Source organism: Hyla sarda, chromosome 6 (genome assembly GCF_029499605.1).
Source record: "Hyla sarda isolate aHylSar1 chromosome 6, aHylSar1.hap1, whole genome shotgun sequence".
Lineage (NCBI taxonomy): Eukaryota > Metazoa > Chordata > Amphibia > Anura > Hylidae > Hyla > Hyla sarda.
In genome coordinates, this window is record NC_079194.1 from 83398597 (window position 1) to 83413646 (window position 15050).

At 42.3% G+C, this 15050-nt stretch overlaps 1 protein-coding gene across 1 annotated transcript in view; it reads right to left on the reverse strand.

The window, feature by feature from the left end:
* Positions 1–15050, reverse strand: part of FAM120A (family with sequence similarity 120A) — a 72997-nt gene that overhangs the window by 13168 nt on the left and 44779 nt on the right. Inside the window, exons 5-10 of the mRNA XM_056524319.1 lie at positions 12677–12773; positions 11210–11241; positions 9361–9644; positions 6335–6419; positions 5181–5402; positions 4089–4263 (exon numbers count right to left, since the gene is read on the reverse strand). Coding sequence (XP_056380294.1) covers positions 4089–4263; positions 5181–5402; positions 6335–6419; positions 9361–9644; positions 11210–11241; positions 12677–12773 — 895 coding nt within the window. The remainder of the gene's footprint in view (positions 1–4088; positions 4264–5180; positions 5403–6334; positions 6420–9360; positions 9645–11209; positions 11242–12676; positions 12774–15050) is intronic.

The window sequence follows — 15050 nt, forward strand, 5'->3', positions numbered from 1 at the left end:
CTGTGCGTCGTCATCAAGGCAACGTCACTATTCCGGGGCCGGGCCCGAAGCGCGGAGAAGAGCCCCCCTGGTGAAGATGGACAGCCCGGAACGACTATCCCTCCCCACCGGGCGGTCCCTGCAGCACAGATGGCCCGGACCAGCTCACCATGACTTCCCGCCGAGGGGAGGCGAGTAAAAAACTAAAGGGGGGGAGCTGGATGATGACGAAGGCCGCAGTGGTCTTCAACCTGCGGACCTCCAGAGGTTTCAAAACTACAACTCCCAGCATGCCCGGACAGCCGATGGCTGTCCGGGCATGCTGGGAGTTGTAGTTTTGAAACTTCTGGAGGTCCGCAGGTTGAAGACCACTGAGGGCGGATAGTTCAGTCCAGTATAAGCCGAGCCGAGGGGGGTGTTTTCAGCACGAAAAATCGTGCTGAAAAACTCGGCTTATACTCTAGTATATACGGTAAATAACAGATACCGGACAGACCCCATTCAAGTCAAAAGGGATCCGTCAGGACGCGCCAGTTGTGTTTGGCGCCGAACGAACCCTGAAGAGGATGGAGCTCAGTAGTGATGTGAACTTAGCCATATACAATAATGTATTTATTTTTTCTTGCAAACAGATTAAATTATTGCACTATATAGTTAATATTTCATTAGCCAAGTACATTTGACATTCTTTTGCTCCTGCTAAGAAGGTTGACAAGATTAAGGGGTCGTATGACTGAATTTGTCAAGAAACAGGGCAACTCTTGCCCATGCTACATCCACAGCCCATATGATACTAGTGGTGCTGTAATTGGAGCAAGGAAAAAAAAAAAAAAACTTTTAGAATGTATTCACACAAACAATATCATGCGCATATTTGATTCTGAAGATTTGTTGAAGATGCAGATTTTATGCTGCAGAGTTTAATGTAAACTAAAGACAGCTTCAGATCTGCGGCTTTAAATGGTCACACTGTCAGATACAAAAAATGTTTATATGTTGTACATCTTGGCAAAACATTAACCTTTCTCATATAATTCACAAGAAAATTTTATTTCCTTTTTATAGAAATTGCGGCTTATAAAACCATGGATTTGTCCAAGCTGATGCACAGGCATGGACAAAGTCCAATACGTGAGGGTGTGCTAGCACCAGGAGAGAGCACAGAGGAGTGCTATCAGCCAGGAGAGAACACAGAGGAGTGCTATCAGACAGGAGAGAACCCAGAGGAGTGCTATCAGACAGGAGAGAACACAGAGGAGTGCTATCAGACAGGAGAGAGCACAGGGGAGTGCTATTAGACAGGAGAGAGCACAGAGGAGTGCTATCAGCCAGGAGAGAACACAGAGGAGTGCTATCAGACAGGAGAGAACCCAGAGGAGTGCTATCAGACAGGAGAGAACACAGAGGAGTGCTATCAGACAGGAGAGAGCACAGGGGAGTGCTATTAGACAGGAGAGAGCACAGAGGAGTGCTATCAGCCAGGAGAGAACACAGAGGAGTGCTATCAGACAGGAGAGAACCCAGAGGAGTGCTATCAGCCAGGAGAGAACACAGATGAGTGCTATCAGACAGGAGAGAGCACAGAGGAGTGCTATCAGACAGGAGAGAGCACAGGGGAGTGCTATCAGACAGGAGAGAGCACAGGGGAGTGCTATTAGACAGGAGAGAGCACAGAGGAGTGCTAGTCCACCCTCTCTTACTGAACTTTGTCCACGACTGTGCTTCAGCTTGGACAAAGAGATGATACCTTTTCTTATGAAGTAAATTAGAAAGGTTAATGTTTTGCCAAGATGTACAACATATAAAAATAATTTAAATCTAACAGTTCCCATTTAAATATGTGCAGGAAATGTGTGTGAAACGAGTGCCGTATTTTGCTGCTTATTTTCTGCAGCTGATTTTGATACCCATTGACACCAATGGGTTGAAAAATATGAGGCAACAAATACGCAGCAAAATATGGCACGTGTGAGCCTACCCTTAACGACGCAGGACGTAAATGTACGTCCTGGCGAGGTGGTACTTAATGCACCAGGACGTACATTTACATCCTAAGCATAACTGTGAGCATCGGAGCGATGCCCGGATCATGCGCGGCAGGTCCTGGCTGCTGATCGCAGCCAGGGACCCGCCCGTAATGGCGGACACCCGCGGATGTCCGCCATTAACCCCTCAGATGCTGTGAACAATACAGATCACGGCATCTGCAACATCGCGGTCATTAAAATGGATAATCGGATCGTCCGCAGCGCTGGCGCGGCGATCCGATCATCCAGCATGGCAGACAGAGGTCCCCTTCCCTTGCTCCGCTGCCTTCCCGGCGTCTTCTGCTCTGATCTGCCTTCCCACAGACCAGAGCAGAAGATGACCAATAACCCTGATCAGTGCTATGTCCTATACATAGCACTGAATAGGATTAGCAATCGAATGATTGCTATAAATAGTCCCCTATGGGGGCTATTTAAGTGTAAAAATAAAAGTAAAAAAAGTTTTTTAAAAAAGTAAAAAAAAATGTGAAAACACCCCTCTCCCAATAAAAACGTAAATTGTCCAATTTTCCCTATTTCACCCCCAAAAAGTGTTAAAAAAATATTTTATATACATATTTGGTATCGCCGCGTGCGTAAATATCTGAGCTAAATATAAAGTAAATATCTGAGGCTAAGTTTCCACCTTTTCCAGCCCAGCGGAGCATCTGAAAGCTGAATTAATTTATGCAGGATAAAGTCCGCAACTGCCGAGCCGAGAAGTTCATGCCGAATCGAATTACTGTAACTTCGCTCATCTCTACTTATAACATTAGACAAATGTTGAGTTTCACCAGCACTTCACTAAGGCCAAGTTTCCACTTGTTTTTTTTTTCCTGTCAGTTTTTGGAATACTGTCACAACAGTTTTTGAGCCAAAGCCAGAAGTGTATTCAAAAGGAAGGACTTACACTTCTCCTCCCTTATGGATCCACTTCTGGGATCAAAAAATGTTGTGGCAGATATCCAAAAACTGCCAGAAAAATAAAATTAAAAAAAACAAGTGGAAACTTAGCCTTAGTGAAGTGCTGGTGAAGCTCAACATTTGTCTAATGTTACAAGTAGAGATGAGCGAAGTTACAGTAATTCGATTCGGCACGAACTTCTCGGCTCGGCATTTGTGGTCTTTAACCTGCATAAATTAATTCAGCTTTCAGGTGCTCCGGTAGGCTGGAAAAGGTGGATACAGTCCAAAGAGACTCTATGCTAGGACTGTATCCATCTTTTCCAGCCCACCGGAGCACCTAAAAGCTGAATTAATTTATGCAGGATAAGGTCAGCAAACCCCGACCCACGAGGTTCGTGCCGAATCGAATTACTGTACCTTCGTTCATCTCTATGTACAAGTGAAAAGTCCATTACCAGTACTTTATTAACCCTTTTTAGTTGCAGCAATTTTAGTTTTTTCCTCCTCATCTTCTAAGAGCCATTTTTTTTTTTTAGTTAACAAAGTTGTATGAGAGTTTATTTGTTTTTTTGCAGGGCAAATTGTACCCCTTCATTTTATGTCACACGCGGTTCGTGCTTACAAAGCTATGTGAAGGCGGTTTCTTCTTTTACCCAGCACACTGAGCTATGTTTTTTTATTAGGGTGGATGGTACTTGTTGATCACTTTTAATTCCATGTGTTTTTAAGAGGCGAGGTGACCAAAAGGTAGCAGTTTTGCATTTTTTTCTTTGTTTTCAGTGTTATGGTGCAGGACACAATGTTATATTTTAACAGTTTAGACTTTTCTATACATGGTGATACAAATAATGTTATTTTGTATTATAGGTAATATAAATAAATAAAAAATTGCAAAAAAAATGTTGATTTAAATTATGTTTAGTTAAAAAGAAAAAAAAAAAAAGTGGCTTGTGAGAGCCTAGCTCCCATGGTCACTATTTACTACCATATCTAGGAGGTTAAATGGTCAGGATCAGAGTTACCCATTGGCACCCATCATGTTGAGAGCAGGCTCAGCTCAAAGACCATGTCATACATATATATGTTAAATGTCAGGACAGGGTTAATGGTTCTACCACTTTAATAATCTGATCAGTTTTGCTCTATCTTCGTTTGTAATAACCCTCAAGCACTTACATTCTGGAGGCATTCTGTTCTTTCTAAATGCCAGACGCTCAGTTTTCTTCCTGTTCTCTGCCAGACTGAAGAGGACTCCGTAGACGTACTGGCGCACTGGTCGGTAAAGAATTGCGGCAGGGGGGAGGTCCTTGTTTGCTTCATCTTCAATTGTAACTGGAATTTTTATTTCTCCCTTTATTAAAAAAAATATTTGATACATGTATTAACATTAATATTTATTATCATCAGCTTAGATTAAACTTGACTAAAACATCCTAAAAAAAAAAAAAAAAAAATATAGCATCTATGTAATGATTCTTCCTTCTGAAGATGCTGTTTTCCGATTGCAGCACTTTTTGTTAATACATGGCACAGAGTAAAACAGATATGTATAGGTGCAAACTAACACTCTGTCAGATACAAAAACTTTTGATATGTTGTAAAGCATGTATAACCAATAGGTTTTGCAATTGCTTCCATTAGAAAATTTTCAGTATTTCATACTGAAAAAGTCAGTCAAATAACTGCCCCCCCGGCCTGCTTGGACAGATACTAGTCCTGCTGTGTCCATGCATCATCACCTATGTCATGGACACACTTCCTTGATTGACAGCTGTGAGTGCAGGGCTCACAGCTGGAGGAAAAACCCTCCCACTTTCAGCTTGTGTCCCGCTACTGTCAGTGAGGACAAGCTGGGAGTTGTAGTTTTGCTAATGCTAGGGGAGATGTGAGCAGACAGCATACTGAGGGAGGGGGCGGAGACCTGCACAATGAGGCCACGCCCCCTCCCTTTGAGAGGAATTCAGACTAGTGAGCTAAATTAAAAGTGTAATAATAAAATAAATAAAAGTGCTAGACACATAGAAATTAGATTTACATGGTCCGGATTAGGTACTGAGTGATATAGTAAAAAAAAAATATATTTTTGTTGGATCTGACAGGTACGCTTTAAACAAAAAAAGATTGACACTTGGCTCGAAGCAAGGAATGATCTGGAATAATTTTACACTCCATAAGGGAAATGATGTCACACATCCAATATCACACCCCAGAAGGTGGTCTTCTGATCAGCACCTGGCAACTGCAGGGTGCAGTAAAGCCATTGCATACCTTTGTCAGGATGTGAAAGATGTAAGGGTACATTAACCCTTTCTTGTGACGATGTTCTGCTACTCTCAATACTTCAGGTGCTACAGGAGGCAGTGGAGGAGTTGTGATATCCATGTGGTTCCTGGTGGGCATGGAGAGAAGACAGGGTATCTGCAGACCCCCTTGGTTGCCTTTCTTGTCTGTGGCCTTAGATCCTGATGGGGCTGGAGAGGGATTTTCAGTCTACACAAATGAGAGAAAAAAAAACAAAGGAATAAGAGACACACTTGCTCTAAAACATAGGGCAAAGTATAACTTCTCAAAGAGTCAATATGCATTTTGGTCTTTTTCAGTAGGACTGTTATCCCTCAAGAAGACACTTTCTTCAAGGACTTTATGATTTTGTCTTATTTTATAGAAGACAAAAAATTGGGAACTGTTTCCCAAAGTGCTTTCCAAAGTGTTCTCCTTTCTCTGCAATATAAGGTGGACCAGGGAACATGGAGAAATTAGGGTATGTTCACACTGAGGAAATCTGGAGAGGGAATCTTCCTCGCTGAATTCCTCTGTGGATCCGCAATCTTCTGGCTCCATGGTAAATAGAGCAGAGATGATCTGGATTCAACAAAAATTGCAGTGGATATTGACAAACAATCCTATTGACAAATGGGACTTCTCTAGTGGAACTTCTCTATATTGAACATGTTTCAGATCTGCATCGGAAGCTCCACTATGTGCACACGGCAGCAGAAAGCCTATTGAAGTCATTACAATTGTTCTCCAAAGTGGAATCCGTGCAGAATTCCCAGCAGACATTACTTGCGGATTCCACATTGCAATTCTGTACTGTGAATATACCCTTGAACAGTATATTACACATGTTTAGAAATCACGGTAGATTTTACCTGTAGTGGTAAATTCTGCAGCAGACTACAGTACTATACAAGTGTATGAAATGTTACAAATCTCATCCACACTGACCCTGACCAGCAGAGCAGATTTTTTTGGAACCAGAACAACCTGTCAATGTCATGTTAACTATCACCACGCATTTCACCTCTTCAATGTATTGGGGAATCTATATGTGACACATGTGGATTATGCTGTAGATTTCCAGCAGAGATCGCTGGCAGATCTGAAGGAGGCAAAACTGCAGTGTGTGGTCTGCGCCTTACCTTGGCTTGGTCTGGGGTATCCTTCTTTGTTTTGCCAGGTGATTTACTCTTTTTGTCCCAGTCAGGTTTGGTCCCGCTGATGTGGCTGAAAGGGAAAACAAGAACAAATTATGAAAAAAATATCAACAGAACCTATGCTTGGATGAAAAGGCACAACCCATCTTTTAAACAGAATTATTCCAAAATGCTTCACTCATTTTTTTTTTTTTTTTTTATAATTTGAATATAAATATAAAATAAGCTAAAAAAAACAATGACTGAAAAAGGTTAAAACTACTGAAAAGAAAAAAGCAGAGCAGTTGCCCATTGTATCCAGATTGATTTTTTGCTTAAAATTAGATGTGGAATCTGACTGGTCACAGACAACAGACTCTCCACTCATCGGTATTGGTTTTCACACATTTCCTCCAATGCACTAATCTTTCTAATCCCAAATCCTACAGCAGTGTTTCCCAACCAGTGTGGCTCCAGCCAATGGCTGTCCGGGCATGCTGGGAGTTGTAGTTTTGCAACAGCTGGAGGCACACTCGTTGGGAAACAGTGTCCTACAGTTACTTGACCCAACGCCCCTGCAGCTGTTTATACAAAGATCAGTGAGAACCACAGGATTCCGCAAGAGCTTTAAAGTGACACTCTGCTTTGTTTCATAGAGGAGGGGACCAATCTATGATACTCATGTGGACAGAGAATGTCACGGTAAGACAGCCCCTTTAGGGACAATGCTTGATAAATTAAAGGGGTATTGCAGTAAAAAAAAAAAAATTATATATATACACACATATATATATATATATATATATATATATATATATATATATATATATTTCAACAGAACTTTTTCAAAAGTTACGGTAAACAGATTTGTAAATTAGAAAAAGACAAAAATACCCAGACCTCAAGGAAGGTAAACTATATGAATCAATTGAAGGAAACAAGGATCGTGCTTCAATTATAATAGGATATACAGATTTTATTAAAAATTGATATAAAATATAAAATATTCCACCTCACAAGGGGCCCCTTGTGAGAGGAGTAGACAATGACCTAAAATAGACAATCACTGGTAACTAATTAATATCACAGAATGCAACTATTAAACTGGAACAGTTATAGACAAATTGCACTGAAATAGTGAAGGCAAAATATGCTGATATGGACTGAAAGAGTTAAAGACCCTTGAATTGCTGGAAAGTCTCTTGGAAAACAGTCCTTTTCACTGGAGAGATGATAATGTAATATTGTAACAAGTTCCTCTTAATGGATGGCAATGAAACAATGTTTGGGGTGTTAGACTGAGGAAGTATTAATGTTCACAGTTGCTGGTTTCACTGTATCACTGTGTCAGGACAGATAACAGGCAGCTTGGTGGTACATTACCGGTCCTGAGAGCGGAAGACTCCCGTGAGGCTGGATGGATCTAGCACTTGGATGGTCACCGCAGGTGGGCTACCTCCGAGTCCCGACGCTGGCAGGCGTCGGGGGTGGACACTTTCAGAGGTGGCACTCGCTGGTGGAAAAGTCCTGCCGTGGAGACCAGGTCTGCAGCAGACCGGTAGTAGATGCCTCTGCCTCGTGAGGGTGGCGTGTGATGTCAGTGCCAGCACTTGCAGAATGTGCTTTGATTCCACAGCTCGCTGAGGATCCACTCAAAACTAGATGTAAATTATGGACCGGAGCAGCAAGATCAACAGGGTCGTCTCCGGACCGGACCAGCAAGGCCACAGAGGTATGTCCAGATAGAATTTAAGTGCCAAGTGCAGTCAGTGATAGTCCGCAAACTGACTAGACGCGTTTCAGGGTATATGAATGGACCCTTTCTTCAGTAGTCACTGCCAGCGCCGGGACTCGGAGGTAGCCCACCTGCAGTGACCATCCAAGTGCTAGATCCATCCAGCCTCACGGGAGTCTTCCGCTCTCAGGACCGGTAATGTACCACCAAGCTGCCTGTTATCTGTCCTGACACAGTGATACAGTGATACTAGCAACTGTCAACTTTAATACTTCCTCAGTGTAACACACCAAACATTGTTTCATTGCCATCCATTAAGAGGAACTTGTCACAATATTATATTATCATCTCTCCAGTGAAAAGGACTGTTTTCCAAGAGACTTTCCGGCAATTCAAGGGTCTTTAACTCTTTCAGTCCATATCAGCATATTTTGCTTTCACTATTTCAGTGCAATTTGTCTATAACTGTTCCAGTTTAATAGTTGCATTCTGTGATATTAATTAGTTACCAGTGATAGTCTATTTTAGGTCATTGTCTACTCCTCTCACAAGGGGCCCCTTGTGAGGTGGAATATTTTATATCAATTTTTAATAAAATCTGTATATCCTATTATAATTGAAGCACGATCCTTGTTTCCTTCAATTGATTTATATAGTTCACCTTCCTTGAGGTCTGGGTATTTTTGTCTCTTTTTCTAATATTTATTATTGGCACCATAGGTATAGGTGCATTACCCATTTGTCCTCGGTTGGTGATATAATTGTGAGCTGCACATATTTCTTCCTCTTTTGTTTCCTAGAGATTTGTAAATTACTTCTATAAAAAAATCTTAATCCTTCCAGTACTTATCAGCTGCTGAAGTTGAGTTCTTTCCAGTCGGACCACAGTGCTCTCTGCTGACACATCTGTCTGTCTCAGGAACTGTCCAGAGCAGGATAGGTTTGCTATGGGGATTTGCTCCTACTCTGGACAATTTCTGAGACAGACAGGAGGTGTCAGCAGAGAGCACTGTGGTCAGACTGGAAAGAACAACTCAACTTCAGCAATAAGTACTGGAAGGATTACGATTTTTTTAATAGAAGTCATTTACAAATCTGTTTCACTTTCTGGAGCCAGTTGATATGAAAAAAAATTGTTTTTCACTGGAGTACCCATTTAACCATGTATGCAAAGATGAGCTTTAAGAATACAACATAAAAACATTAATTTCTTCTTTCAGGCACAGACACGAATAAACCATTGGTGTACTCAGGTAAATGGTTGTCAGCTGAAAGAAGGATGATGGCTAAAACTCACTTGGTGGCTCCTCCGTTGCCATCATCATTATCGGATGAGGATGAAGCAGATGATGGTGGGAAGTACGCAGAGTCTACATGGTTTGGGCTCCCACTCTGCGCTGGGTTGATAGGAGAAGATCGCTCGTACAGGGGGGTGTGTTTGCCTTCATGAGGAATGTTACTGTAACTGTTCTGTTCAGACACACTCTTGTTTGTTGGACTGACGGCTGCGGCGGATTCAGAGAAGTTGTACAAATATGGACCTTTATTGGGAGCCCCACATGGGATGGGCATGGGATGTCCCTGTAAATATATCAAAAGTCAATATATGGGAAAAAGCAAGGTGTGGGTGTTTTCTAGAGTCGCCAGTTATCCACTGCTAAACTGTACACTTGAATGAATGACTTTATATCTACACGTTTGGTGTAAAGAAATTCATGTATTGATTCATTGTGGACCGCTATAGATTACTAAAATATGAAAAGCATCACCTGTTCACACCTGGGTGGATGCAGTGCGTTTTTAGCGGTGAGGGCTCCTAGCTCACTAAAAGTCCATATAGCAATAAAATCAAACGCCACACTCAACTTTCTTGCTTATCTTAGTTGCTTTAGTGATAATTTTGCATGAATTCACAATTTCTTAGGCAAACATTGCCAAAAGTAGAGTATACAAAATATAACAAAAATAAATCGCCCAAGGTGCACGTTCTGCGGACACGCTAGACACTCTTCGGGCTGCAGGAGATTTTAAGCCCATATCCGGGCTCTCTTTAGCCGACAACCTTCCTCTCACGAAGGGGAACAGAGTGGAGCTTCCGTCGACACTTACGACGTTTCGGAGACCACGCCTCCTTTTTCAAGTATTTTATTTCTTACTTAAAAAAACGGAGGCGTGGTCTCCGGATATGGGCTGAAAATCTCCTGCAGCCCGAAGAGTGTCTAGCGTGTCCGCAGAAGGTGCACCTTGGGCGATTTATTTTTGTTATATTTTGTATACTCCACTTTTGGCAACGTTTGCCTAAGAAATTGTGAATACATGCAAAATGATCACTAAAGCAACTAAGATAAGCAAGAAAGTTGAGTGTGGCGTTTGATTTTATCGCTATATGCCATAGATTACTACTTTTGCTAAATCCGGACATAGGGGGAAGATTTATCAAAATCTGTGAAAAGGAAAAGTTGCTGTGTTGCCCATAGCAACCAATCAGATTGCTTCTTTCATTTTTCACAGACCTCTTTAAAAATGAAAGAAGCGATCTGATTGGTTGCTATGGGCAACACAGCAACTTTTCCTCTGGACAGATTTTGATAAATCTCCCCCATTGATCCTTCCAAAGGAACAAGCTACTACAAAATTGGGTGTGTAATACCATTAATTTGGCAATAGGTATCATTATAGTGGGGTTGGTTGGCCCATTTTTTTTCTTACACCAGTGCTGACCAGTTACAATTATTCGGTATAATCAGAAAATACCTGAGAACATGATATGATGCATACACACTTCAGGTGGCAATATACATTAGACAAATGTCGGCAGACCGATGCCGATTTTGGGGGAAGGAGGGGTTTGAACATCTAATTTGTATGTGGTGGTCCCGGCTTCCTCCAACAACAGATAACAGGAGGAAAGGAGGATTGGGCAATGTTAGGTTTTAATAAGCCCAATCTAGGGTTCCTAAGGTAGATAAGCGAGTGTAGCAGTCGCTTAATCACTTCTCTCTGGTAAAACACATGTACACTCAGCAAAGCCAAGCGTGCATGAGTATGCCGGAAGAGGAGTTGGAAGGAATATCACCTAAATGAGCCTTCGGATGACAGGTTTCTAAAACACACTTTGAGAAGACAATTTGACACTTTTGACATACCTGCATCATTCCAGGGCCTCTATTTGGTCTTCCTGTTTAAACAAGAAAAAAACACCCATAAATCAATAGTAATCTAACTACTAGAACAGATATATACTCATACATGCAAACCTTTCTCTCACAACATTTAATACGATAAATGCTGCCATGTGTAGTTTAAGAAAAAATGCTGCCATAGTAATGGGTAGAGATGAGCGAACTTACAGTAAATTCAATTCGTCACAAACTTCTCGGCTCGGCGGTTGATTTATCCTGCATAAATTAGTTCAGCTTTCCGGTGCTCCCGTGGGTTGGAAAAGGAGGATACAGTCCTAGGAGACTCTTTCCTAGGACTGTATCCACCTTTTCCAGCCCACCGGAGCACCGGAAAGCTGAACTAATTTATGCAGGAAAAGTCAGCAACCGCCGAGCTGAGAAGTTCGTGACAAATCGAATTTACTGTAAGTTCGCTCATCTCTAGTAATGGGATTCATTTTTACTGTAAACTGAGGTGAATAAATACATTATATTTTATAAGACTCACACACTTTTACAAGATATTTTATATGATAAATTTATAGAGTATTATATTATAATATCTTAGATTTAGAAGACAAGACACTTGTTCCAAGTCCTCTCCTATTATATCTCCCTGCTTGATCCAAACTACAACAGATGTCAAAGGCTAAAGTCACAACTAACTCAATTACACCACCCATGATGCAACTTTTCGGCATCTCCTAAAAGCCTGTCAAGAAACTCTACATCAGAAGTTGTCTTCAGCTAGACCATTGTTTCCCCAACCAGTGTGTCTCCAGCTGTTGCAAAACTACAACCCCCAGCATGCCCGGACAGCCGAAGGCTGTCCGGGCATGCTGGGGGTTGTAGTTTTGCAACAGCTGGAGGCACACTGGTTAGGAAACAATGACCTAGCCCTAATAGGCTGATCCTAAGCCCCCAGGCAAGTGAAAAAAATATCTAGTTGTAAACCAATGGTGCATCCACCTGAGAGGCTTTGCTACCCATCAAGATAAACTATGTTAAAGTATTGGGGCTGGGGGTTCAGCAGCGTTCCTATTCTGAGCATATGTATAACATCTGCTTATTCCCTGCCACTCCATTGGTGCCTCTATTGTCCTACTGTGCTCTTCTTCCCGATTCCCTGGGATCAATACGTCACTCTCGGCTAAGCAAATAGCCGGCCCCATCATGGTCAGTAATTGGCTATGCCGCAAAGTGACAGATTAATCCCCGGCACCATGGAAAAGACCTGTGCCGGAGAACCATTACAAAGTGCAGATCTCACTCTGGAGGACTCAGGGTGGCTATGACATGACTGTCCAATCATTTATACAGGCACCATGTAACATCACATTTACCGCGTAGAAAATATATACGCAAATACCTATATAGCAAGTACATCAAATAGTCTGGAGCTTCTGCTGCCAAATGGGACAATACTTTAGATCATCCATGTCTCACACTTACCAGGGTAAAGAGCTGCTGGATATGGCAAGGGCTTGTTGGTGGCTCTGTAGTAGGCGACTGCTCTCTTGAAGCGGGAGACTTTGTCATCTGTTCTTGACTGAAAAGCAGAATTAACCATGAATCCGAGAGAAAAAAACAAAACCTCTGTTGTGTAACCTGTCCACACCTACAAACCGTTACACTATTTACTTGCTGTTAAAATGCTCAACCTCTATGTGTTTTTAATTTTAAATTAAAAAAAACGGCCAATAGGTGGCTCTGTTCTGTTCCCTGCAGCAAGTCAAAACAGTTAGTTTGGTCTCCTCCTGGCCTGGCAGGAGACCAGACTCAGGAAGTACATGGGGGCATGGTGAGACTCAGCTCTTACAGTGACATTGCACCTGCTGGGGAACGCCCACTTTCTTCTGCTGGGAGCTCACACAATGTGAGCAAGGGGAAAGGTATGATACAGAGCTTTTTAAAGCTCAGAAAATTTTCTTAAGGGCAGGAGGGGTGTTAGGAGTAGTTCGGGAATATCATTCTGGAATAACTCTGTATGACGATTCCCAAGTCTTACCCCACAGAGACATGGTTTTCATATCATGGACTAATGGAGGGAGTAATAAATCTAAATCTCAATACAAGCTGGAATAAAGGGCTCTATCCTTTGAGGCTGTATTGGTGTTCCATACAATGGAATCACCAGATGTTATCCAGGGCTACCCTTGGATTTCTGCTGCACATTTTCACTTTCTTTGCTGCATGTTTGGATATGGGTGAGCCCCATCAAATAGGGTTAATCCACATCCAGGCAACCTGACGGCGTATCTGTTCCTGAAAGCGTTTCAATAAGTGACAGGACAATTTTTTGCAATGTCAATTCCAAATCCACAGCAAAATTTGTGCAGCATATATCACAGTGCAGATTCTCATTGAAAATGTATAGGATGAGGCGCTTCTCCACAGAAACAATGGGACAATTTTGTCCTGTGCACAGGTTTAAAAGGTACTAGTATTTATTCAAAAAGGTAGAATGTCCGGCACTGGATATGCATAAGAATCTTTGCTTTATTTCTGCTTTGGCAAGGAGTCACAATACAGAGCAGGAACGTCTGGCGCGTTTCGCAACGTCAGGTGCTTAATCGTAGACTAAATTCCAGAATACAACATGCAATTAAAATAACCAGATACATGGTCACATGTCTTATGTCACAAATAAAAACCTCTTGGAAATTCCAAGGAAAACCAGACATGGATATATATAGGTTATAATTTCTAAACATGGAACATGGAATCACTTAGTACTTCAAGTCTGAATTAAGACATATGTGCACCTCATTGAATAGAAAGGTAGGGCATAAAACTAAATACTTTTTTTATGTCATAAATATGCCCCCTCATGATTAATCGAAAGAAAAAGAAAATTTAGTATTTATTGGACAACCTGCTTATGGAAACAACAAATGCAACAAGTTCGATCAATTGCTTCCAATATTCCATCCAGTGCTCCATATGCTGAAATGAGATATAGCATCAGACCCATCTACCATCTGACATAGTTGCCCTCTGGTGTTGTTGAGCCAAGCCAAATAATACTAAATGCAGCATTTTTGGCACTGGCACGTGCATGCAGGATCACAACTATGCCAAATTGTTAGATATATGTGAGCACAGCCTTCGGTCTACACTAGAGATCAGCCGATATTCACGATTTTGAACGTTATCTGTATCGGCATCTAACCTGCCGATAATGTGTCCAGCGATTCCTGCGCACACCTTGTTTTGCCGTGCGGAGCAATCTAGTTTAGATTTTGAAAATTAAAGCATTGAGGTTAACCCTTTGCAGGTCCGAATGGCTAAGAAGGAGCCTATTTTGCAATATTTTATAAATATATTTGGCAATTGCCCCTCTCTGACAGCATGGTGTCAGCTGTCCCGCTCCACCACTCCCTCACGCTGCTCCATTCTTGCAGTGGGAGTGAAAGCCGCAGGGATGCCATCCACGGCAGGCCGGCGCCATGACATCACATCATTGCGCCGACGCTCGGAGATCACGTCCCCGCAGCTCTCACTCACACTGCAAGAACGGAGAAGCATGAGAAAGGTGACCACTGCTCGGGCACAGTATGGACGGGTGAGGAACACAGGACAGGGGGTATTATATATGAGGGGCACATGACAGGGGGGTATTATATGTGGGGGCACATGACAGCCACCCCCCCCCCCCCTGTCATGTGCCCATATAATGCCCCCCTGTCCTGTGCCCCTCACATATAATGCCCCTCAATGGGGCAGGACAGGGGGTACTATATATGAGAGGCACATGACAGGGGGGGGGGGCATAGGACAGGGGGACATTTATGTTTATTTACCAATGGAAAAAAAAAAGATTTAC